The following is a 27,017-nucleotide window of genomic DNA, read 5'->3' as shown; positions in this document are numbered from 1 at the left end:
TCCACCTGGGTGGGGGTGGGTCTTAGTTCCCGAAGAACAACTCAGAGATATCCTTCAGACTGTTATCTGGAGGAGGAACAAGGGAAGGAGGAATAGTAAAATGGCCACACTTAGGCTAACAGATTCTTACCTTTATGCTTGCCCTTAAAACGGTCAACTAACCTGACTGACCAGTTGCTACTCACAGCTCCAGGCCCACAGTTAAGACTAAAGCTATTGATCTTACTGTTTCTACTTTATTCCCGTAATCAAAAGTTATAATCGTGCTTGGCTTCTGAGTTGTTCTTCTCCAGGTAGAAGGTCATGGAACCGTAACCCTGCAAAAATAGGCTAAATCATCAAAAAACCCATGCCACAGGCATTTGCAAGATGAAGAGATTGAGAAAGTGACAGTCGCTAGCCTCTGTAGGATTGTCTGCCTGGAGACACCATGATGTCGCGCTAAACCTTATGACAGGAAAATGATTTTGCTCATTGTTATCAATGTTTTATTGTTTGAGCTATGACTGTGTAACCACCCTGCCCCATCCCCAAGGTGGGTTCACTGTTTTGAAGGCACTAGCCTGCTCTGGGTCCCCTTTGTCTCTTTTCTTCTATGCTTTAAGACCCTGTCTCTGAGTTTCAATTTGGCTCATCACGGATGAGGGCCGATCTTTTGGCAGCACAAGGACTCTGACCCTGAACCCTTATCATTACTTTCCTTGTTTAACTGTTTTTTCCTTGGTTTCTGTGTTCCCTCACCCCCCAGTTAGTACCTGAGTGTGCCTACTCTTTGGAACTCAGGGAAGCCCTAGGAGACTAAAGCCTTTTTCTGCAAACAAGAAATGGGGGATTCAGAGGGGCTTTTATACCCAGGAGGGCCCCACAAAGTTTCACCAATGCTTTCTTGAAAATGAGTATGCAATATGAATATATAAACATGAGCTATGGACTTACAGGTTATAAGATGGCTTCCACTCTTTGGTGGTTAAACTTATTTTATAGCTGTTGTTATGGTTCTAATACTTAAGCATTTTTAAGTTCTCAAGTATTATCCAGTGCCATGTGGCTATCTCAAACACTATCCTGGAGTCATTATGGAATACGGATAAAAGTTATTTTCTCGTTAATGGTCTTATTTCAGAATTCACTTCTCCAAGTTTGTTGGAAGAAATATTTAGTTGACAGAGAAATTTCTTCCTGTATTTTTCGGTTGGGATAAAGAACTGTTTGATTGGGACTTTGACTTGGTTTGAGTGGGATTACATAGCTAGTATGGGCACTGAAACATGGATTTTTATCTGATATGTTCGAGTTATTTCCAACTCATGTCCTTTGACTTTCTCTCAGAAGAGGCTGAATCAATATGGATGGTCCTGAAGATTGTCATTCTAACTGAAGTAGGCCGGAAAGAGAAAGAAAAAAAAAATGCCATATGACATCATTTATATGAGGAATCTAAAAAATAATAACAATAACAATAAGGACACAAATGAACTACTTATTATTTATAACTAAGATGGTGGATTTCTTAAATATGTGTAAGCACATCTGACTGTCCTCCTTCTTGATTAGATTATTGCATTCTGTTGATTCTTATTTTGTGGTTGGCATTATTCCTTTGATAACTATGTAAGTTTAAAAGCTAAAGCACTAATCTGTTCTTAGAAACAATCATCAGTATATATATGTAAACTAAAAAAAAGTGCAGTATACTGTATATATGCATTTGCAATTTAATGTGTTTGTGCAGTCAAACTGTAATAATTCTACCTAGTAAAACTGAAAAAGGAAAAAAAAAAAAAAGCTGCAGCCTCCAATTATCATCCCATTTGCTTGAATGATGCCCAGTGGAGGGCTGAATTTGGTGGGCGGGTCAAGCCTGAGTGGAAGTGTTAGCAACAAAGGGGGCTACTTGTGTGTTTTCTGTAGCAGAGCTCCTGGGGGGCATGAATCCCGCATGTGACTCAGAAAAGCAATTATGTTAAAAATTCTCGGTTCCACAAATCTCCTCTTAGATTGTTTCCTTTGTGGAGCACTTCATCTGGGAAAAACCAAACCAAAACGAAACCAAAAACCCACCTCTTGTTCATTACATGGTAATTTAGCTTGTTTTACTCTTGTAGATTTTCAAAGTGTTTCTTTCTTTTTCCCACTAATGCTTCTGGCTGTAAGACCCACCCCCATGTCTTGAAAGTTTTACTCTAGGCTGTTACAAAACTATCAGGGCAGATGAATTTGATCCATGAAGTTTTAAGACTTCGTGACACAGAGCGTGAGCCTCAGTCCAGCAGGAGTGGCGTCACCTGGAAGCTGGTTAGAAATGCAGACGAGCAGGTCCCATCCCGGAGCTGCTGCACCAGAATCTGCATGTTAGTAAATTTCCCAGGCAATTCCCGGGCACATCACAGTTTGAGAAGGACTGCTTCAAGAGGCCGCCTGTGGCAGTGACAGCCACCGTGAGGACTCCTACTGAGGGCTGCTTGTGTGGGCTCTCTGTTCCAGTCACTGTACTGAGTGTTTTAATGCATTTTCAGTCATAAACTTTGCATCAGATCTATTGGGGAGATAATATTATCTCCATTTTGCACACAAAGCTGAAAGCATGGGGGTGCTAAATAATTTCTAAGGGGCTAAGCATGTAGTGCGTAGCGGGGCACCTGAACTGTGCTCAGTTTGCCACCGAAGTTTATCCTCTTTGTCAGGGTAATCTTTATTCAGTTTACAAGTGCTTCTGGCACTCTCATTCAGAGTGTTGAAAGATAACTTTAATAAAAAGGTAAAATCATGTCTCTTCTACAGATAGGAAAAGGACTGCTCTTTAAAGAGATTATTTAACTCATCAGTGAGAGAAGACTGGCAAAATGTTAAAACCAGTTCAAAGGAACAGACACATTTCTAGATCAGGGATATTGAGATGAACCTGCCAAGGGAGGTAAAACAGACCTTCTGGCTGTGCGGGAGGGATGTGTCTCCACTGGACACAGCTCATTTGCATACCTGTAGACAAGGGTGGTTTTATGTTGCTATCCCTTACCTACAGTGTATAGAGTTCAAAACAGCTCTGTTAAAGGAAAAGTTATCCATGACACTTGTTTAAACGATAAGGCGGACTATTCAGTTCTGTTGCAATAGGTGTAGAGACTGCTGCAATGGAGTTTTTAAAGGTTTAAATTTTTTTTTAACTAAAAAAATTTTGGGAGAGGTAATTAGGTTTATCTATGTATTCATTTATTTTTTTAACGGAGGTGCTGGGTATTGAACCCAAGAGCATGCACTCTTACCGCTGAGCTATACCCTCCCCACTGCAATGGAGTTTTGCAGTAGGGGAGAGAGATTGGACCAACTCTAAATACAGCAAGAAAATGTGGGAATTTATAGCCAATGAACAGGGCGAGGGGCAGTGGAAGAAGCATCAAAGGTGTAAGGGGCGATTCTGTCCAAACCGGCCTGATAAGACTCTTGCTGAAGGCAGACCAGGGTGATTGGATATCACCTGGGGGATGGCGGGGATTGAGGAATTTGGTCAACTGTCCAGGGTGATCATACATGGAGTGCTGACTTAGCAGGGTTCTTGTGGAATTGGGGTGCTTAAGGACACACCCACAAATGGAGCCTAGTTAAAACAGACCTCAGAGGAGCCTGAGTTTGGTCAAGGAGAGAATCTTTGTCAGTTCCTGTAGACTAAAGAGTCAGGTAACCTACAGTGGCAGGTGCTGTGGACAATGACTGGCTCTCCATTGAAAGACAATTTTTTCCCTCTAAGGGAAGGTTGAATAGCTCAGTGGCTAAGAACACAGACACGTGGTGTCTGGATTTGAAACTCTACTCCACTTCTGACTAACAGAGTGACTTTCTGTACGCCCTTTCATCTTCCAGTGCCTTATTTCCCTCATCTATAGAATGGGCACAGTCCCTGTCTTGTGTATTCATTGGAGTAAATGAGATGACACGTGTATAAAGTTTGAAACAATACCTGGCACCTAATGACCATCTACTAGATGTTACTGTTACGATCTTCATGCATAACCAGGAAAGCAAAGCAAAATCAGGGAATGTGGCTATTAGTATTAAAAATATACTTAGGAAAACCTTTTCAAATACAAAGCATATTAAAGAAAGACCAGAATAACCTTGGCTCTACCAAGTGGGAAAATGTTGGAGGTGGGTTTAAAAAGACTTTTAGAAACACTGCATTGAGACCAATTCCACCCTAAGTCTACACTTTTGAGTTGATCTCAAGCCCCTAAAGATCTCATACTTAAGAACCAATGAAATGAGACACAAATGGTCCAGTATTAGTCACTTTTTTTCTTCCATTTGTTTCCAATCTGCTCCTGCTTTATTTTATCTCTACTTTGACCCTGCTCTTGCCCATCTGGATTTGACGTTTTAATAAGTCTCCATATCAGACTTGTCCTTTTGGACCAGTCTTCTCTTTACTTCAACCTGCTTAGATAAGTCAGTGCTTCCTGAGTGCTTCAAAGGACCTTACACCTACACCAGGTCCACCTGTTCCCCTTGAGGAAGCTGTGGAGTGAACGGGACTGAAATTCAGACTAAGTGAATGTCTCTTAGGTTCATTACTACTGACCCTTCCTTTAATGTTATAGTGATGGGCAGTGTTACTGTGAATGGTTTGGGGAAAATCGTGTGCTTCGATGAATAAGTTTGCATTGTTCAGAGAACACAGCTCTGAGTTTCCCGATTCTAATACTCCTGGAAGCAGTTTTACAACTCTGAAGGCTGTAGTTAAGTCAGAGTAACACAAAATAATTCTTGTCTATAAATATGCAAATTATGTCCTATCTAGTGGAGGTCCAGTGGACCTCCCTCCGTTTGCACATTTCAGTATTCCTAATCTATAAATGTGTCTATTCTGCGGATTCTCCTTTGAACTGGTTCCCTCATGATGAGTAAAATAAAATAATGTGTGTTCATTTTAGATCTATCTTTCAACAATGGTAGAGGGGCCAGAATACTTCAGGGTAACTGAGTTAGTAGTAAAGAGCTAGCTAATTAATATTTATCAAGGGTAACCAAAGACAGGTCAAAGTTAAGGCAAAAAACCAGGTTAGCAGAGATTATTTGCAGAAAGGCCTGCAGTTTAAGGTGGCTGCAGTGTTTATGTTTAAAGGAGTGAAGTTCTATGTTGTCATTTAAAAAGCAGTTCCTGTATTCTGAATTAAGTGACAACCACCACAACACAGATTTATGGTTTCTTGAAATTAATATGATGGTGGGAAATAGCCAGCATCCCTTCTGCAAACTCAGCGTGGTAAGTGTCTGCTCATTTGTCTGTCCTCCTCCCCGGACTCTTCGCTCCAAGCAAAAGGACACTGTTTTGGCCACTGTCCTTTCTCCAGTAGCCCCTGTTCTCTGTGGCACAGATGCCTGGTAAGTGACTGAACAAAGAGGCAGGCTGGGGTCTGCCCCTCATCTCTGTGGGCACCAAGACTTGATTTTGCCAGTTCTTGAGTATGATTGGTATTTCAAAGGCAGACTTATGCTAACCAAACTCATAAGAGGGTGATTTATAAACCTGAAAATTAATTTGTCAATTAAAGAGAGCAATCCAACTATCCCAGTGGGCTGGGATGCTTGCCTTTCTCCTTCAGGGAAATTACACACCAGGAGGGTGCACATTCTAATTAAATGTTTGCTTGATGAGCTTGAAGTGAACACAGTTGGCCACTGTCCCCTCTATCCTGGAGCTAGCAGGCCAGTTGTTACACCAATCTATGGGGGGGGGGGTTCCTTTGATGATCAGGGATGCCCTCCTGGCTCTTCAGTGCCTCTTCCCAGGAATGGGGAAGGAGCGTGAGCGGTACATATATGGATGGATTCCTCTTCTTTGGGCTTTCCATTTTTAGCCTGTATTCCCCATCTGTTAAGAAATTCTTTCTTCAGAGACATTAAAATTAATTCACTTTTAAGCTTTTCATTTAGATTCTCAATTCAGATTTGTCCCCTTTCTGGCCACTGTAAATAGAACTTGGATGTTCTTGAAACTCCTTGGTCACTTACAAGCAAATTATTCTTTGGGATGTTTGACTTGTCCAGGGGGCTGATTGCATGATTGCACTAATTACAAGGCATGCTCAGAAGGTGACATTAACTCTGTGTTTTAGAGGTCCTTGTGAATACCCACTAAATACTGGTGACATTACTTGCAGGGATTGAACCACTGGTTTTATTTAAGAGATATTCTTTGCATTATCAGGGCCTTGGTTATTATTATTTTGCAGTAGCCGTTGTAGTCTCCAAAGCTTCTTGCTATTTTGTGAAATCTTGCCAGTCGGTTTTCAGCTCAAGTCTGACTTACGAGGAGAGCATTTCTAAAAAGCAGATCAGCCGCAAGATAACAGTGATGGCAGAGATGCTTGTTTTTTGTGTATCTTTTCCCCTCAATCTTATTAAAGATTTTTTCCCCCTGACTTACTGAAGTGATGAAAATGTGCCTGAAGGCTTGGTTGCCAGACCAAACAGATAAATTCTATAATTATGTAATAAAAGCAGGCAGCATCCACAATAAAAGACTTGCAAGGAATGGAAAGAGGAATTTGTACCATTTAATGACTAGCAAACTGTCAGTAAAAAGTGAGACTGGAATCATGGTCAGGGGCCAGCTTGTGCATGGCTCAGCCAAGGAGCATGTCTTGAGGCTGACAGAGAGGTCATGACGGAAGGTCCTGAGCAGGGAAATGACAAGATCAAACTTGCACATGAGACTGCCCGCCTTGGGGGCCATGAGGATGGAGCAGAAGGGAAAAGAGGTTGGTTGAGATGTTCCGAGGAGACAGGCAGGCTGAGAAGACAAGAGGTCTAGAGAGTGTCCTGGGGAATACTGTAACTGGATGCCAATCAGTTGCTTTAAAATAAAAGGCAGGAAAGGAAGAACCACAGGAGACACCAATGCTTAGTGGACGGGTCCAAGAAGGAACCTGCCAGAGAACCCTGATCAGCAATCAGAGGCAGAAGAACAAAGAGAGCATTGTGATGGGGACCAGGTGCCCAGCAAGTGGCCTGCCACTCAGACGCTGCAGGAGGGAGAGTAAGAGCCCTAACATCCCCTGGACTTGGCGATGCTTTCCAAGAATGGTTCAGTGGGTTTGCAGGTAAAGAAAAGAAACAGCTTGTGGGAGGAAGTTTGGAGAAGCAGGGCAGTAGGCAGAGGAGAATGGCAGAATGAGTTGTTTTGTTTTTGACTTTGAGATGGTAGAGAACTGAGCCTGAGGAGCAGGAGACAGTCGCAGGGAAAGGGTGAAGGTTCAGGAAAGAAAAAAATGAAGGGATGGGCCTGGATCTTCGAGGAGACAGGGAGGGACAGGATGGCAGGTGTAACAGGAAGTGTCAAGGGACAAAAGGCCTGGCAAATTGGACGCCGTAAATCTATCAAACCATCTACCTGGGTGATTTTTTTTTTCCCCAGCCATCCTCAGGGGGCAGGTATAGAAATGTATTAGGCCAGAGGCTGTATTTCTCCCTTGCAGCAGATTTGCAAGGTGGATGTGGCAGAATGTTGAGGGAGCAGGGACCTGACAGTGTTGGTGACATGCTACAAACGAGCAGACAAGCAGTCCTGCAGCGTGACGTGTGAGCAGAGGCTGTGACCTTGTAATGGGGCAGTGAAAGGGGCCCTGGCAGGGCAGTTAGAGTCCCCTCCACTCTCTGGTCTGGAGTCTTCAAGGCCAACTTGATGCGTCAAGTTCAAGCAGATGTCCAGGGGGAGAGCCCCGTCCCTGTCATGACTTGTCCTGGGAGGCACTCTCCACTGTACGGTTTGGCAGACCATATGTGGGCTGATTCTTTTCTCATCTTTGGCTAATTCTGGTAAGACTTTCTTAAAAGGGGCTTTCACCAGAAAGTTGAAATTAAAAAAAAACAAACACAAAACTATCAGAAGTGACAGAAACAGAATTCTTATTTTGAATCCATGAGCATCTGGCCCCAGATTGTGGCTTTTACAGCTTATCTGGCAGCCTTTCTGACTCTTGTGCCTTTCCTCTTCCAGATCTGACTGCTCAGGCTGCCAGCTTGAGTTCTAAGTTTTAGGGGGTCCCTCTCCGCTTACATCCTGGACTTCTCTCTAAATGTGAGATCCCCAGCCACAGGCTCTGATGTTCTTCCTCTGTCATTTCGGGTCCTCCCTGACATCCAGTCCTTTTGAATGGGCCCTTCAAACCTGGTCCCCAGTATTCCTTCCTTGGGTTACAAATCAGCCCACACATGTTTTGTAGCAATCTCTTCTCCTGCCAGGTTCCTTGTGACTCCAGGTCTTGGGAATTCCTACTTTCGTCTCAGTCAGTTTCTCTCTGTCCCTTTTGACTCGTCTGAGAGATGTCCCCATATCAGAAGTTCAGGAGGGTTTATTCCAACTTCCTCATCTGTGGTGGATGCCAGCTTCTCAAACAGGATCTGTCCACAGGGCATGACCACTCTCAACTCAGAACTGGGAAGTTTCCTTTTGCTCTCTCAAGAGCAAGTAACTCCCTCATGGTTCTCTTCATGGGCTCAGATGCAGGAAACGCCTAATTCTCACTTATTCCCGACAGAGAGGACTGACGATCTAACACTTTCCCTCCCTGGAAGGTCTAATGCCTTCTACTGGTCCAGGGAATTCAAGCATTTTAAAACATGGCAATTCTACAGTTAATTGGTATTTCCTTCATTCTGATAATCAACATTGTTGGAAACAGTATGAGTTGAGAGTCTTGTCTCAGAGACACTGAAAGGTGCTACATTGGTCAGATGCCTAAGGTAGACAAACATTTGAAGTTTATGGATTCCATGTGCATTTTTAATGTTTTCCTGAGAAGGTTTCAATGACATTAGGTGAAAAGGAAGAGAACTATGAAGTTTCTTTGAATGAAATGAATGAAGCAAAGAGAACTTGAGGGGCTTCTCTTTCGGCTCCTCCTGCTGTGAAGTGACTTTCTGTGGATGGGAGGAGTTTCTGACCCCTAGGGTAATGACAGCGGCTGCTCCAGGAAACAACACAGTGATGCGTTGTAGAGAACACAATCTTTACTGAGTAACATCCGCGGGTCAGCTGTTATTTATACACATCCGGTGCAGTCCTTCCATGCAGTCGTCCATTTAGACTGCTGTACCTGGACTGGGTGGCTCTGACTTAACAGAAATTTATTTTTCACAGTTCTGGAGGCTGCAAGTCCAAGATCATAGCACCTGCAGACCTGGTGTCCGGAGAGAGCTCGGCTCAACATAGATAGTCACACATTCAATCTGTAGCATCCCTATGGCTATGTTTTTGAGTAAAGATTTTAAAAAGAAAACCCTTGGGTTCAAAGGCCAAGGTCAGAGAGCAGAGCTCAGATTCAAGGCTGACCCTGCTGACATCTAAGGACCCACTTTGCCCTCTGACTTCATTCTTTATTTTCTCCTCTCTGCTTTACCCCAAATACCCTCACTTGCTTTCTATGGACCTTCTGTGATTTCAGTTGGGCAAAGCTGTTTGGACTTTTTAGTAACAAAGATAACTCTCCGATTTAAGGAAAGTTATGTGACTGTAAATCCTATTGGAGGCCTGCTTGTCGCCGTTTCACAGTTCAATCTTGCAAAGCCATCATAATTCAGAGCACTGCTGGCTTGGTAATTCACTTCATTAACGGTGCTGCCTGAATGAAATACACGGCAAATTAGAAATAAACAAATCCTTGGAAAGAATGGTAATACATTCAGAAAGCACAGAAGGTGGGGCACGCAGACAGAAGGAGGAAGGAAATGGGGAGGGGGGAAACATATCATATCAGGGTAAAGAGGGATTTTGTGAGCCCATCTGTACTTTGTGCTCCATGGTTTTGGAAGGCTCTTCTGGAGGATTAATTATGAATCTGTCTTGTTTATATCTTTACCTTGATTCCCCTCCTGCTCCCTCACCTCCTGTATCCAATTGATTATGAAGTTCTGTCAGCTTTATCTCCAGGAGAGATCTCAAACCTGTCAGCTTCTCTTTCGGCTGATGGACAGGGGGTGAGGACTTCCGGTGCCCTCCTGTGTCCCGGTCTCCTCTTTTCTCTGGGCACAGAGAATGGTTGCCCTTTTCTGACAGTAGGGCATGCAGCTAGTTCTGGCCAGGCTGAAGCCTTCAGACAACAGACTAAGACCTGCCAGCCCTTTCTTCTCCTGACACAGCAATTATGGAAGCAGGTTGCTGAAACCAAGTGGCCCCAAGACTGCAGCACGTGGTGTTTCTAAGTCATGTGGAGCATAGCCGCCCTAGAAAGACACTCAGATGTCTAGTGGGCATTTCATGAAACAAACTTTTGTGATGTAAAGCAACTGCCAGTGAGTGATGTCTGTTACCACATCATAGTCTATTCTATCCTGGCTGGTAGAGCAATCATCTCTCTCCCAGAACCCAGCAGAAGCCTCCCATCTGTCCATCCTTTTTTTTTTTCTTCTTCTGATTCTCAGGGATTTAAAAAAAAAAACCTCACAAACCCAGATGTAAATTGCCCCCCGAAATCTTCCTGAAAAGTTATTCCCTGAGCTTTCCATTTCTTTACTTTGCACTTTTAAAGTCCCCTCCTTATTTGAATATTCTTGAAAGTTCTTGATTCTCGAGCCTGGCGTGTTTGTCTATTTTTCAAAAAAAAAAAAATACTAAAGCATAGAAGTTTAGCCACTGCAAATGTTCAACTCTAAGTTATGTTTCAAACTGTGAAAAGCAAACTGTTTTTAAAGGCTGAAATAAAACCCAAAAACAAAACAAAACAAAAACTCTGTAGTCTGGCCTTCTCTCATTTCATGTCTCTGCACAGTCACCTTCTTGAAATATACGAGGTCACACACATACGTCACTCCCTTGCCCCCAAACCTACTATGGCTGCCCACCGCATTGTTATTAGGATGAATTGTAAACATGGATTACCAGGTCTGTGAGCTCTGGCCCCTACTTACTCCTCCACACACCCTTTAGCCCTTCAGCCTTGAGCCCTGCCTGCCTTCTTTCAGTTTCCAAACACTCTGGGGCCTTTGCACCTGTTTCCCCCCCTATCTGGAAAGTACCCCCACCTCCCAAATTAGCGCTCTTGGATTACCCAGGGGATCTCCACCAAAATGACACTGTCCGGAAGCGCCCTCCATATGCAGGTGGCTCCCCATTACACTCCTGTGTGGCATCCACTGCTGTTTTAACGATCCCGAGCACAGATCATAATTCTGCCTTCATTCGTGTGGTCCTTTGTTTGATACCTATCTTTCTCCCTAACCAGACTGCAAGCTCCCCCAAGGAGAGGGACCTCCTTTGCCTGGCTCCCAATGCGTATTAGCTCCTCAGCAAATACCTTCAGGGTGATTAAATCAATGCGTTAATAGGAAGTCGGAGTTGTGTGCCTATTTTTGAAGTGTAAGGAAAGTGATAGCTGCATTTTTTTTTTGAGCATTTACTGTGGCAGGCATGGTACCAAGTGCCTTTTATTGTTTGCTCTATCATGTACATATCCTGACCATGACACTGTGAGGTAGGGACTAGAGATGCAGAAACTGAGACCTGGATCGGTTAAATAGCACGCGTGTGTCTCCAAGGCTCGTTAGGCAGCTCGACTCCATAACCCATTTCCTTAGCTTGCTTTTTGATTTGGTTTTGTTCCAACTCCAGTTTTTCCAATTTCATAAAACAACAGCAACAGGCCCTGCTATCACAGCTGTTGTAATCATCAAGGGCCAGATTTATCTTGCCTTTGTTTTTGGAGAGAATTATTGATCTCCTGTGTCTGCATGCTTCCTACCAGAGACGACATCTTTTAAAAAATAAGGTCTGTTTATATACACAATGATTAAAAATGTCCAATAATCTGTTCATTGCACGTATGAACCTGAAAATATGAAAACCTGAAAAGATAAAGTCTTCCAAATGGAGAGTTCTTTTCCATTTGACTTTATCATGTGAAGTTTCTTTGTTTTTTTGCTTTTTAATTTAGACCCATCTTTGGAGGTAAAAATATCAATTTCCTTTTTCATGGACACATCCAATAATGGAATGAAAATCAGACTTCATTTGGGCACACTTTATCAATTAAATCTGATTTTTGTTAAACGTATCTTACAAGCTCTCCTTTTAAAGCAATCACTTTGAATAGATGGAGAACTAGGGATTTTTAGGGTAATGAAATCATTTGGCATGATACTATAGTGGTGGCTACATGCCATTATGCATTTGTCAAAACCCATAGAAAAAATGTGATACATCAAGAGTGAACCCTAATGTAAACTACAGACTTTGGTTGATAATAATGTGCCCATGTTGGTTCATTAATTGCACCAAATATGCCACACTGATGAGGATGTTGAGGGTGGAGGAGTATATATGTGTGAGTGGGGAGGGCTGTGTGTGAATTCTGTATTTTCTGCTCAATTCTGCTGTAAACCTGAAACTGCTCTAAAAGAATAAAGTCTATTTAATAACTGAATAAATAAAGCAGTCAATTTTTAATCTCTTTCATGAAACAGCACATACCTGAATGAGAAGTCACTCCAGCCATCAGAGAGATGCAAAAATCTGCAAGCCGGCTTGGAGACTTTATCTAACAAAACGAAAAAGTAAGTTCTACTCTTTGCATTTAATATAATTTTCAAATAAGTGTTTTGTACTCAAAACTGTTTCACAGCTCTTTGAAATCATTTGGAAAATAAGATTGTTTATGTGCAGGCATGACCTTGGGTTTGGAGAAGCCCCGGTGGGTCAGGACGGATGGACCAGGGGTCGAAGAGTGCAGACCAGGGTCGGCCCCTGGCAGTGGGGACTCTAGCTGTCTGTCTCTGGATCCACACAGTCACTGGAAATTTGGTCGTCTTGCCAGCTAAACTTTTCTAGGCCCTCACTCTTTTTGAGAAACCTTTTCTAAGCGGGAGTGGAGTTGCTTACAATCCCAGAAGGTAAACAGGCTGACCCCTGGTCCCAGCTGCAGTTCACGCCGTTTCCCCACACCTGCGTACAGGTGGAGAGCTTCCAGCACTGTCTTCTCCAAACTAGGGGAAAGGAGATCTAAAAACTCCTAGCTTCCTACAGAGAAGAGTCACAATCAGTGTGACGGGGAGGAGGAAGTGCGTGTGTGTGTGCCCTGGGCCTGTGGTCACACCTGTCAGTCTCCCTCCCAGGAGCTCGCGTTTCGGATGGCGTTTGGCTGAGCGCTTGCCTGGCAAAGTTGGGACAGTTGTTCAGGGTACGAGGTGTAGCAGATTTCCTCACGGCAGCCTCGTGCAGTGGAGACCCAGAGAGCTTTCTGCTCCGTATTTTTCTCCTTTTCTTCCTAATAATCAATCTCTCCCTCTCCCCTTCTCATTGTTCTCCCCTCTCTCCCTTTATGTCTCTCCCACTCACGTGAACTGACACATCTCGTCTTCTTTTAATGTTACAAAGTGTTTGTGGGAGGAAGCAGATAAAGCTGCCCTAGAATCCATTTCTTTTTTATTTCTAAACATTTTGGCTAAGGAGAATTACATTTTGCTAAGCTTTTTTTTTGGTGGGGGTGCGTAGAGACCATTAAGTCTATTTATTTATTTCTTAATGGAAGTACTGGGGACTGAACCCAGGACCCCCTGCATGCTAAGCATGTGCTCTACCACTGAGCTATACCCTCCCCTCAATGGTGTCTTCATACCCAGTTGAGAGATTGAACTTGGTAACCATATCAGTAAATGCTGGCCCCAACAACAACCTTGATAAGGTATTTAACCTCCCTGGGTTTGTTTCCTCCTCTGTAAAATAGGAGATTAATGTGTAATTCATAGGACTATTGTGACATTTAAATTTTTATTTATTTTAAATGGAGGTACTGGTGATGGAACCCAGGACCTAGTGCATGCTAAACATGCACTCTGCCACTTGAGTTATACTCTCCCCCCATTTACTTTCTTCTTTGGCGGTTGACCTGGAGGAAAGGAAACCAGGGTAGACAACCTGGTCTGAACGCCTTTCATCTGGACCGCTGGGTAATAGACTAATGATATTTGTTGGGAGGAAGAAACTTATGTATTGAAAGTTCTAGCAGGCTGCTCCCTGCCTGAGGTATTGTATACATTAAATGGAACCCAAGATCCATGATCCAGGTGTCCCTGGAGAGTGGCACACAGGGTGGCTGTCTAACTGTCTGGATATTCAGGGAGATGTTTCAGACTTTAAATGTTCCTGCTGTGTAAGGAACACCATGGATCTCACTTAAAGACCTCATCTGCTATTCTGAGCCAGAGAGGTGCACATCCAGTGCAGGAAGACAGGACCCAGACGGCCACCCTTGGTGTCCCAGGTGCCTCTCTGCTTTGTCTGAGCCTCTTGACTGCCTGGATCCTTGCAGTTATTACAAAAGCCTGATACCTGGTTAGAGCTCTGATTTGAGAGAATCTGGTTTGACAATCCAACGCTGTATGTCCAACGCTCAGTTTATTTCAAAGGATAGCGCTATTAATTTTTTTGTTCTCTTTTCCTTAAATTCCAACTGATGGGCCCTAAGCTTCCGAGAGAAATCCACTGTGCTGAGTTCCTTTGATTGGCTGCGCCTGATGCACTCCCCCCCACCCCCATCCACAGCTGAGTCTGTCTTTGCCCTGAGAGGCCCACTGACAGGGACGTCATATAGGCCCCTGGCTCCTTTGTCATCTGGTTTTCTTTGGATTTGACCCAGAGAGGTGGGTACTAGAAACTGATCAGAAAGAAGGAGCAAGGGAAAGAAGCTTTCTTCTTGTGGTGGTGTGCAGGTGAATGACATCCTTGACGGAAGGAAGGTATTAGTTACATCCTGAATGAAGGCCATGACTTTTGTTAAGTGTCTCTCTCTCTCTCCTTTTTCTCTCCTTTCCTTCCGTTGGACTCTTGCCAGCACAGGAGTAGCTCTTAATAGTCCCCTGATATTGTACTTGCCTTTTCCTACATCCAGTTCAGGCCTTTGGAAAAAGTCCCTTTTTTTTTCCTTTTTTTTTTTTTTTTTTGTATTGAAGTATAGTTGATTTACAATGTTGTGTTAGCTTCTGGTGTACAGCATAGTGATTCAGTTATACGTATCTATATATTTTTCATCTTCTTTTTCATTTAACTTATTACAAGCTATTAAATATAGTTCTCTGAGCTATACAGTTGGTCCTTATTGTTTATCTATTCTGAATATAGTAGTTTGTATCTGCTAATCTCAAACTCCTAATTTATCCCTCCCTACTATTTCCCTTTGGGAACCATAAGTTAAGTTTTTTGTGTCTGTGAGTCTCCTTCTGTTTTGTAAATAAGTTCATTTGTGGTTTTTTTTTAGATTCCACATATAAGTGATATCATGATATTTATCTCTCTCTATCTGACTTATTTGACTTAGTATGATGATCTCTAGGTCCACCCATGTTGCTGCAAATGGCATTATTTCATTCTTTTTTATGGATGAGTAGTAGTCCAGTGTGTGTGTGTGTGTGTGTGTGTGTGTGTGTGTGTGTGTGTGTGTGTGTGTGTGTGTGTGTGTGTACACACCATGTCTTCTTCATCCAGTCATCTGTCAGTGGACATTTAGGTTGCTTCCATGTCTTGGCTGTTATAAATAGTGCTGCTATGAACATTGGGGTGCATGTACCTTTTTGAATTGGAGTTTTTTCCAGATGTATGCCTACGAGTGGGATTGCTAGATCATATGGTAACCCCACTTTTGGTTTTTTAAGGAATCACCATACTGTTGTCCATAGTGGCTGCACCAAATTACATTACCACCAACAATGTTGGAGGGTTCCCTTTTCTCCACACCCTCTCTAGTATTTATTGTTTGTGGACTTTTGAATGATGGCCATTCTGACCAGTGTGAGGTGATACCTCACTGTAGTTTTGATTTGCATTTCTCCAATAATTATCGATATTGAGCATCTTTTTTTAAACTTCACTTTTTGTTAGTTTGCATGCTTTTTTAAAAAACAGTTTTAAACATAAACTTATTGTTTTATTTTTACATTTTATTTTTTGAAGGGGACAAGGTAATTAGGTTTTTTAATTTATTTCCTTATTTTTTAATAGCGGTACTGGGGACTGAACCCAGGACCTCGTGCTTGCTAAGCATGTACTCTACCACTGAGCTATACCCTCTTCCGGAGCATCTTTTCATGTTCCTATTGGCCATCTGGATGTCTTCATTGGAGAAATGTCTGTTTAGGTCTTCTGTCCATTTTCTGACTGGGGGGAAGTGCCTTCTCTAAGCTTTTCTTAAATGAGGCAGTTTGAGCAGGCCATTGTTTTTGCCGGGACCCTCGCTTATCATAGATTGACTTGATTGAATGCTTACAAATGCTCCTCTTCTTACACAAGAAATTAACTGAATTTTCAGGGGGACCTAAAGTAGCTCATGCGTCGTAGATGGCGCTGCACACCTGTTTTGATCACGTTGGAGGCATTGTTCTGCTTGTTGTTTGTCGGTCTCTTTCTGAAACATTTCTCTAGGGACTCAGATTTCCAAACCTCTTGCAGCATCATCCATGCGGCAGACCTGTGGCACCATGCCTCATGAAAAGTAGAACTTGGGAAAATTGGTCCCTGCCCCACCATTCCCGTTGACAAGCCAGTTGTATTTCTTGCCCGACGTGTGAATCAGTGTGTGGAAGTTACAGTTGACTCTCTTCACGGGAACTGCTTTTTCTCTCCCAAGGTGACCAAAGTTCTCAACATAAAGGTGACCCATAGCTGTGCTTTGGAGCAAAGCACTTGAGTCGATGTGACAGAAAGTTCCTTAATCACGGAAGGTGATTTTTGTTTCTTTCAAGGCAGAGAATTTTACAACTCTTTTATGTGCATCAGCAAGCATGGCTAATTGCAGTATGCTGATGAAATTTCTTGTGAGTATCCTCTTATGTTTTCCCCTGTCCGTTAAACCATTGATGTCGCTCTGTTGCTGACTCTGGGCTCTTTCTTCAGTCTTCATTGGTCTGAAACATTGTGGACTAAGATGGACAGCTTGAATACCCACACAATCATTGTAAAAAAAATAAAAACAGCAGAAAAGATTACAAATAACCTTTGCCATACTGAAAAATGAGCAAACTGTCAGTGATACGAAGGCTAGGTTGCATTTTTAGTACAGTATAGTATTTTATCTAGGAAATAACCTGGTGAAAAGGAGTGGGATGGAGAAACCCAGAGAAACATTCAGGGGAAAAGGATGAGGTAGGAAAAATACTTAGAAAACTTTAGATTTAAAGTGAGACAAAGAACAAGAGAAGATAAAAAATCTCCATAGTGGCTGCACCAAATTACATTACCACCAATAACACAGGAGGGTTCCCTTTCCTCCACACCCGCTCTAGTATTTATTGTTTGTGGATTTTTGAATGATGGCCATTCTGACAAGTGTCAGGTGATACCTCATTGTAGTTTTGATTTGCATTTCTCTGATAATTTACCAATATTGAGCATTTTTTAACTTTACTTTTTGTTAGTTTACATGCTTGCTTTTTTTTTAACAATTTTAAAAATGAATTTATATATTTTATTTTTACATTTTATTTTTTGAAGGGGATGAGATAAGGTTTCTTTCTTTATTTTTTAATAGAAGTGCTGGGGATTGAACTCATTTTTTTCCGGTTGTTTTGTATTTGGTGCTAAGACTTATTCTTGGCTATTCTTAAGGGGGATGCGTTTCCCTTAAGCACACAGTTTTCAACCAGCTCGTGTAATTAGCCTGAACTGGTATTCTGTTTGGCAAAAGTCTAAAGAAAGTAAGCATGAATTGCCCCTTGTTATGAAAGTATTATTTTGCACACAGGAGACTAATTTTTTCAATTGTATTGTCTGTTGTCAGGATTCGTGCATTTTACAGCCTTACAGGGGACAATTGGAAAAATTCATTCAGTGTGTGGTGATAAAAAGCAATTTCATTTTCTTAGAAATAATTATTTGGCTCTGTTTTTGTCACAGTCTGTTAAAGACTTAGAATTTTGTGTTTCTCCAGCCTGTTTGTCCCTTTCTGATTGCTAAAATAGAATTTAGGAAGGCGCCATTAGAATGGGAGGGAAACAGTCCTCTTTTTCCGCTGGTCTTGACTACATTTTTTGAATAAAAGAAAATTAAACATTTGCCTTTGAGAAGATCGCTGAGATGGGGTACTATGTATCACAACCCTTTGTTCTGTGCTTAGGACTGTGAGCTCATGGTGCTGTCCATGCTGCCATTAACAGGGCTCCACACATAGTAGTTGCTCAGTAAATATTTGTGGAATAAACTAATGAACGAATTAATATACCTGTTAGGTCTTTAGAGCATTTCTCTACCATCTCTAGTTTCTAGTTCTTAAAAAATGATCCTTAGACTTCAACTCCTTGGAGCAGATTTTTTAACTTCTCTAATTCTTTCTCTTACTTTAAATCTAAAGTTTTTAAAGTTTTTTCCTACTTCATCCTTTTTCCTTGAATGTTTCTCTGGATTTCTCCATCCCAATCCTCTTCACTACGTATTTCTTGGATAAAATATTACACTGTACAAAAAATGCTATGTAGCCATCTTATCACTGCTAATTTGTTCACTTTTCAGTATGGCAAAGATTATTTGTAATCTTTTCTGTTGGTTTATTTTTTAACAATGGGTATGTGGATATTCAAGCTGTCCGTCTTAGTCCACATTGTTTCAGACCAATGAACTGATTTTTCTAAGAGCAGATACTTCCCAGGGGCTGACCCAGTAAATGAACTCATTTCTCTCCATCTTAGGTTTTCCTGCCTCTGCTGCTGTGCTTTTTTTCTTCCTGTGTTCCTCTTCCGTTTTCCCAGATGATCCTGCATCCCAAGAAAATGTACTTCTGTATTGGTTCAGTTTCCACTGTTTGGTCAGGGTAGATGAACTGCTCTAACAAAATCTCCCAAAGCGCAATGTCATAATGCAATATTGTATTCTCTCTTCAACAATGAACAGTATACATATTCCTTCCTGATCAGGCAACTCTCCTCTGAGTATTGATCAGGGATTCTGGCTCCTTTCCATCCTCCAGTGCAGCTCTTCTTCAACAGGTGACCCCAGGTTCCTGCTGAAGGAGGTGATATGGAGGAAGCACACAAAGATTGGAGGGGACGCACATCACTCCCATTCACATTCCACTGGCTGAAACTAGCCCACCTAGATGTTTGGGGTCATGTGGGCAGTTTTGGCCAATAGAATGTGAGTGGAGTTGGTGTGTGGTTGGTGTTGGGGAATGTAGTGCTTGGCTGGGAAGCTTCTTACAGCAACAACTATATGCTGTGGAAAGGGTGCACCGATCAGTGACACCAATCAGATATTTCTGCACCATGTAGATTAAGTGGCTTTACCATTCTCATCCTTCTGTAGGCCCCTCCAGTGTTTCTTAAAGATGGAAGGAAACAATTTTCTTAAACAACAGCCAGCTCTTACATCTTTTGAACACTTGAGTAGTTTAAATAGAACTTCTAGAGAAAGGAGAGATTTCAAGACCCGTTCCTTAGAGACAGAGGATGAGCCACTGCCCTGTGACTTCCTGCGCAGTCACTAGGGCGTGAAGGGTTTACCTGCATTCAGATAGTTTTTCTTGGTAAGCTCCAAATTCTCAGAGTTAAGGTCTGGAACACAGCTTCACGCAGGCTAGGTGTGGCTTGAACCACACACTACCTGATGAGTGCGTATGTTCGATGAGCCGTGTCATGCCATGCCGTGTAAAATTGCTGATAACAGTGGAATTTTCTGAAAAGATCATCTTAATGGGGCAATGAAGATGCTAGTTCGAAGGCTCTGTTTTGCAAGGTGAAAGGCAAAGTGAACTGAAGACTAGCCTCAAATGGTCTTCCTGTTTACTGTTACGGAGAGTACAATGTGACTTGAATTGCAACTCAAAAGAAAGAAATATAAATTATGGCATATCAGACTTCAACAACAACAACAAAAAACCTGACTCTGAACATATCACTTGACAGCCTGCTAACAAAGCAAATATTCCTAAGTTTTCAGTTGTCTGTCAGGAAAAGTGGCTTGTGGTCATCTACAAGATTTTCTTGGCATAGAATGATGTTTGACTTGCTTCTCCTCACCTTGAAATCTCTAAGCTTTCATTGCTTCTTAAAGAGATACTCACTTTTTTGTCTGTCTTTTCATTTCTCACCTTTTAACTTGCCTTTCCTGGTCAGCTTTTAAGGACTCCAATATCTAGCATTCCTTCCTTTCCTTGGTATAGAGGTTAGAAAGACATTAACACAAAACAGCTAGTCATACCAGCATAGTCCATTCTTAGTATCTTGGAAAATATCTCTTGGTAACCAAAGCAGTGACTGATATAAAATTTTAAGTTGGGGCAGGTGAGCCACGATCAAGGTGATGGTAGAAGTCTCTGAAGTTTTTTTTTTGCATTTATACCAAACTAGTTATGCCAAATCTATCAAAAGATGATTTAACCATCATTCTGTATCTCAAAGAGTACATAAGAAATAAACAATCATACAATTTAAGAACTTGAAGGAATAGTCTCTTGAATTTTTCTAATCCATATGCTTTTTTTCTGTTTTTACCATGAGCATATATAACTTTTCTTTTTCTAAAAAAATCGAATTCCCTCAGTTTAAAGATTAAAATGGGATTATGATTTGTTCAAAGTCAGGCAACCAGTTAATGGGAGGGTGGGAAATAAATATTTTGTCTGTAGTTGTTGATGTTGGGAGATAACCAGCATAGTTCTAATCCAAATTCTTTAGTTAGTACTTGGCAAGAGTTGCTTAGTATTATTTGTTGGCCATGTTGAAGATGGAAATAGGGTATTATTTTGTTATAAGTGTGTGTCAGCGGAAACAAAGCTGAATGTTCCCTTAGAGGAAAATTGAAACACTGACTTTCGAGTTATACAACAATCTTGATTATGTATTCACATCAGAAAGCTTCTTCGTACTTGCTCAAATAGCAAGACATTTGAAAGAAACCTTTACTAGGAAGACAGTGGCAATAAATATAATCACACTTATTGAAGGTCATTAAGAAATAATTGGAATTATTTCCAGTTTTAGAAGTGAGATGGAGAAAGAAAGCAAATCTATTACTTCCATTCACCATTTTCAAAGGTAACAGGTAACATTAAAGGTATAGTTTAGTTACTGTTTGTGGTAGCCAGACTTCCAAGATGGTGCCCAATGATTCTTTCCGCCTGGTGTTTATATATTTTCCCCTATCTCACTGAAGGGGGATGCCCTGTGTAACAAGTACAATATGACGGAAATAACGATTTTTTTTTTGTCCATGCTGAGTATATATTTATAGCGTTCCTATGTTGAAAACTTTACACAGTGAATACCTGGAGCGTCTGGCCCACCCCTCTCCTAGATATTTATCTCCACCTAACAACCTGCTCAACCCCTATGGCACAGAGACACCCTGTGCAGCGCCCACTTCAGACTTTGGTGCAGAGCCTGTCCAGCAGGGGGAAGGAAGTGAGAGTATCCAGCAGAGGCACAGCGCAGGCAGGTCCTTGTCCCAGCGAGGAGGAAGGGAACCCACCAACCCCCATCGCCTTTCCATGCCAACTGCATGGCCCTGGCGTGGAGGTGCCCGCAGAGTGGAGGGCGGGCACTCAGGCCTGGGAGCTGAGGGTCAGGGGTGCGGAGTAGCGCTGGCGGGTGTGCTTCTCACAGTACAGCTCGTCCCCCACCCAGAAGTGCCCGCGCATCTTCAAGTTCAGGCCACAGTCGGCGCAGGTGTAGCAGCTGGGATGGCGGTACCGCCCCTCCTGAATGCGCACAGCCTGGTTCGCAATGCTGGCACTGCACTTCTCACATGTGTGGAGCTTGGGTGGGGTGGCCAGGGCCCTGGAGGTGCGCAGGGCAGACTGGGGACTCAGCGAGCTGAGCAGGAGGGCAGGCGTGCCACCTCTCTCCTTGGCCTCCAGGGCCTCCTGCAAGAGCCGAAAGGAGCTGGACTGCGGGGGGGGGGGGGGGTGCGGGGGCAGCCGCGCCTCACGATTTTCCTGCAGCATCTTGAAGACTTCTGAGTCCTCGCTCAGGAGATGGCTTTCCCCTTCAGAGGCCACAGTGAGCCTGGGGCTGGACGAACGGGGACCTGGGGAAGGCGGTGGCGGCAGCACCAGCGCAGCCGAGTCGCCAGCGGGGCCAAGGCCGGCCTGTTGGCTTCCGGGGCGGCCCCCATAGGACAAGCGGCCCGCAGCGGCGATTCCCGGGGAGTGGGGCAGCCTCTGGAAACTGTGGAGGGTCACATCCTCTCCAGCGAGGGCGTGTGGGCTGCTGGCGGGCAGGTGGGGCTGCCTGGCCGGGGGCCGAGGGAGGCCGGGTTGGAGCCGGGTGACCACAGGGAGGACTGGCTGTCTATGTGCGTCCTCGGGGCCCTGGAAGCGAGTGGCCAGCACCTCCACGGAGCTTTCCCCGTTGGTCTGCCCGGGAGAGGCAGCCCGGGACCGGTCCAGCTGCAGCCTCAGGTGAGGGGCTCTGGCGGATCTTGCTCTGGGCCTCGGTATGAAGCATGCCCTCTGCCCTCTCCCCACTGATGGCCACAATAATGTCACCAGGCCGGAGGTCAGCAGCTTCAGCCTCGCCCCTCTCGGTTACGTTGGTCACCATGATAGGCGTGTGGAAATCCCTGCCCCCGGAGATGCAGAAGCCCCAGGGCGCTGGCCCCACCACATCCACCATCAGCGCCATACCTGGCGGGCTGGGCGGTCAGGCCCGGGAGGGAAGGGAAAGGAAGGAGGGAGGCAAGGAGACTTTCAAGGCCAGGTTGTAGAAGAATTTGATAGTTCTGCCTTGCCTTCTCTTGGATTGCTTGCTCTGCAGGAAGCCAGCTACCATGTCATGGGGACACTGGGAGGTCCACAGGGCTAAGGCATCCGGCCAACAGCCAGCACCAGCTTGTCAGCCACGTCAGTGAGCCTCCTTGGAAGCCTATACTTCAGCTCTGACCATTATCTTAACTTTACATCCTAACAAGAGCTTCTCAGCCAGAACCATTAAGCTAAGCTACTCGTGAATTCCTGACCTACAGGAACCGCAGTCATAGTTCATTGTCATAAAACAAGTAAGCCACTAAGTTTTGAAGTAATTTATCACATAGGTACTAATTGCCTACTCAATTCACAATTCTTTACATTATTGTATTTTTATCATAATGACAATTATGATTGCCAAAATTGTCAATAGTAATAACAATGACCATTTTTGTGAGTCTGCTCTCTGCAAGATAATTTAAGTCTGTCTGTAGTGTTTGCAATATTTCTTCAGAATGGATTTCATTATTCTAATTCCACATGTGAAAGAGATGAGCCCAGAGGGTTTATATGGCTTGCAGAGCTTCAGAAATGGCAGTTAGAAATGGCAGAACCAGGGCTTGGATGAAAATCTGACTGTTCGATTCTTACTACTCTATGATATCACTCTCAATGAGAACAGAATTACAAGTCACAAATACAGGAAGTGAAAGGCATTTGACTATATAATGTGAAGCTAGTTAAAAGCAATCCATCTCCAAAATACTATATACTTCCCTTGCTTTTTGTTACCTCTTTTTCTGTAATATAAATATACATAGATTTTATTCTCTTGCACAGCAGTTACCTTAATTGCAACTCGGGGATCAGTGTGGCTTCTCTTGGTAAATCATGGTGGATAGCTAATTATTATCATGGTTCAAAATTAATACCTGAAACCTTTGGGTGTTTTTATGTTCTAATCATACATTCAGTTTCAGTTTCAGAAACACACAGCAACTTCTCTGTGCCCAGCACTATGACAGGCACAGAGGCAGTTGTTCTCAACCTGGAGGTGTGGATCAGACTCCCTGAGAGCTTTTTCAAAGTTTGCATGGTTGAGAACGCTTACATAAGGGACACAATGATTAATAAATTATTTCCGCTCTTAAGCAGCTCACACATATTAAGAAGGTCAAGTATTTATAAAACTTTGGCTTTTCCTTCTCTTTTCTTTGTAGTTTCCTCCTCATCTTCCCTTCCTTTTGACACCCCAGAACTCAGCCTCATTCCTTCTTCATTCTCAGACCTGAAGGAACTCATTTAGTCTCATGGATTTAAATACCACCTGTATACTGATGGTTCCCAAATTTATATTTCCCACCTGGACCTCTTTCCCGATTTGTATGATCTCTGCCCAGTCAGCACCTCCCTGGGGTAGTCATAAGGTGTCTCCAACCTTATACATCTCACTGGATCTCCCGGATTTCCCCCTGAACATTGTGCTTCCACACTGTTCCCCATTTCAGTTAATGGCAGATCTATTCTTCCAGTGCTCACGCCTAAAAGCTTGGGGTTATCCTTGATTCCTTTCTTTTTATCCATCCCATTATCTGTCATTAAATCTCACTGGCTACCCTCAGATCATATTCAGAAGCTAATGATTTCTTACAAACTCTACTCCTTCCAGCCTGGTCCAAGCCATCTTTATTTCCAACCCTGGATTATGGCAGACATCTCTAAATTGTCTTCTGACTCTTCCCTGCTCTCTTAGAGACTATTCTCAATGAAGTGTACAGTTGGAACCTTTTTAAATGTAAGTCAGATCAGATGGCTTTTCTGTTCCAGTGTCTTCCCATTTCACTCAGAAAAAAGGACAAAATTCTTACAACAACCTACAAGTTCCTTATAGGCATCCTCTTATATAGGCATGTAATGTATTTGCCAATAACAGCACAAAGTGGATGGGTGGGAGCAAAGTTGTATTGACTAAGAAAATGGCTAAAAACGGTAAAGTAATAATTACAACAATGTGTAATTGCATTATAACATTTGTAGATGTAATACTGTGTGACAAAAATTCCACAAAAAGAAGAAAAAGGAATGAGAGCTATATAAGAATAATGTTTCTGTATATCAGTGCAATTAAGCTAGTATAAATTGAAAGCTGATTCTGATAAGATTATGTGGTAAACCCTAGAGCAACCACTAAAAATAAATATGTATTATATATATATATATTTAAAATTATTAAAGATGTTAAAATGCTACATTAGAAAATTTTCACTTCAGACAAAGGAAAGCTGTAAAGGAGAAATAGAGGAACAAAAAATACATGAGCCATAAAAACAAAAGTAAAATGGCAGAAGTAAATCTATATCAATAATAACATTAAATGTGAATGGATTAAATCATGTAGTCAAAAGGCAGAGATTGTCAGACTGGATTAAGAAGCATGATCAAACTAGATGTTATCTAGAGAAGACACATTTTGGATTCAAATATACAAATAGATTGAAAGTAAAAGGCTTGAATAATATATATCATCCAGACAGCAGCCACAGGAAAGCTGGAGTGTCAATCCAGCAGGAAGCTATAATAATTATAAACACATATATATCCAATAACAGAGCACCAAAGTACACAAAGCAAAAACTGAGAAAGGAAGAAGTAAATAATTCAACAATAATTGGAGACTTAACTGCTCTATTTACAATAGTGGATACAACACCAGACATCTATAGAATACTCCACCCAACAACAGAATATACGTTCTTCTCAAAGGCACACAAAATGCTGTCCAGGATAAATCATATAAGAGATTATAAAACAAACCTCAACAGATTTACAGAAATAATAACAAAGTCTGTTATCTGGCCACATTTTAATGAAATTTAAATGAATATTCAGGAAAAAATTACAGAAACTCATAAATATGTGGAAATTAAACAACATACTCCTAACTATGCAGTGGATCCAAGAAGCAATAGAAAGGGAAATCAGAAAATACTTCGAGATGAATGAAAATGAAGGCACTATGTATCTAAATTTATAGGATGCAGGGGCAGTGATAGCTAAAGTGTGCAAGACTTCTTTTTGATGTGATAAAAATATTCCATAATTGACCTCGTGATTGTTGCAAATACCTGTAAATATTATACAAAACCTTTGACTTGTATGTTTTAAATGAGTGAAATGTATGGTGTACTAATTATACCTTAATGAAGCTGTTAAAAACTTTAATGTGCCTGCAAATCATTTGGGGATATTATCTCCGTACAGAATATGATTTCATAGGTCTGGGGCAGGGCCAGAGAGTCTGCATCTCTAATAGTCTTGTATGTGATGCCAGCACGGCTCGTCTGAGGTCCACACTTTGAACAAGGTCTTTACCATCAGATTACTTTTTATCTTTCTGACCTCATCTCCTATCATCTTCATGAGTGGATTCCTGAGTGACTCATATGTGATTTCCAGCCAACCTGACCATCTTGTAGTTCCTTGAACATACCATGCCTGCCTCTACCTCTGGCTTTTGCCCTTGTCATTCCCTTTGCCTAGAGTGCTCTTCCCATCCCCACACCCCCATAAGTGCAGAGTGGACTTAATCACCTTCTTCAAGTCTTTGCCCAGCTCTTCCCTCCCAGTGAGGTCTTTCCTGACCATCCCACATCAGTTGCAACCCAGTTTCCCATACTTTCTTTCCCTCTTTTCCTGTTTTATTTTTCTACATAGCACAAAGTAAGTAATATTTCACCATGCTGTTTATGTGTTATTTGGTGTATAGTTTGGTAGGATGGCCATAAGAAAGTACCATAGACCAGATGGCTAAAACAACAAAAATCTATTTTCTCTCAGTTCTGGGAGCTGGAAGTCCAAGATCAAGGTGTCAGCAGATTTGGTTTCTATGGGGCCTTTCTCCTTGGCTTGTAGATGGCCGCCTTCTTGTGTCCTCCTCACTCTTTCTGTATGTTTGTCACACTCCTGGTATCTCTCTGTAGATACAAATTTCCTTTTCTTAGAAGAATGTCAATAGATTGGATTAGGGATGCCCTAATGGCCTCATTTTAATTTAATCCCCCATTTAAAGACCCTTTCTCCAAATATATTCTGAAGTTTCTGGGGGTTAGGAATTCAACATGTGAGTTTGGAGGAAGACAGTTCAGCCTTACCTTCTTTTTTTTTTTTTGTCCATTATCCTTTATTATGATATAAATTTCATGAGAACATGGATTTATTTTTAATAATCCATTATTGATCTAATACTGTTAACCTAATACTGATACTATTGTATTATTGGCTTCTAGAACAGTACCTTGCACATAGCAGATGCCCAATAAGTATTTATTGAGTAAAAACATGAAAACAAAAGTATAAGTGCTGTAG

At 42.3% G+C, this 27,017-nt stretch overlaps 2 protein-coding genes across 2 annotated transcripts in view; one reads left to right on the top strand and one right to left on the bottom strand.

Annotated features, from left to right (window-relative positions):
• ST8SIA6 (ST8 alpha-N-acetyl-neuraminide alpha-2,8-sialyltransferase 6) overlaps positions 1-27,017 on the top strand; it is a 137,474-nt gene that overhangs the window by 43,365 nt on the left and 67,092 nt on the right. Inside the window, exon 3 of the mRNA XM_072955068.1 lies at positions 12,454-12,543. Within this exon, the coding sequence (XP_072811169.1) occupies positions 12,454-12,543 (90 nt within the window). The remainder of the gene's footprint in view (positions 1-12,453; positions 12,544-27,017) is intronic.
• On the bottom strand, positions 21,181-23,141 carry PDLIM2 (PDZ and LIM domain 2). The gene is given in 5 exon segments (XM_072955022.1): positions 21,181-22,177; positions 22,180-22,271; positions 22,273-22,365; positions 22,367-22,594; positions 23,131-23,141. Coding segments are annotated over 4 exon segments (1,077 nt in total). The 5' UTR covers positions 22,591-22,594; positions 23,131-23,141; the 3' UTR covers positions 21,181-21,509.

Source organism: Vicugna pacos, chromosome 35, assembly GCF_048564905.1.
Source record: "Vicugna pacos chromosome 35, VicPac4, whole genome shotgun sequence".
Lineage (NCBI taxonomy): Eukaryota > Metazoa > Chordata > Mammalia > Artiodactyla > Camelidae > Vicugna > Vicugna pacos.
This window is presented reverse-complemented; position numbering and strand designations above follow the sequence as displayed.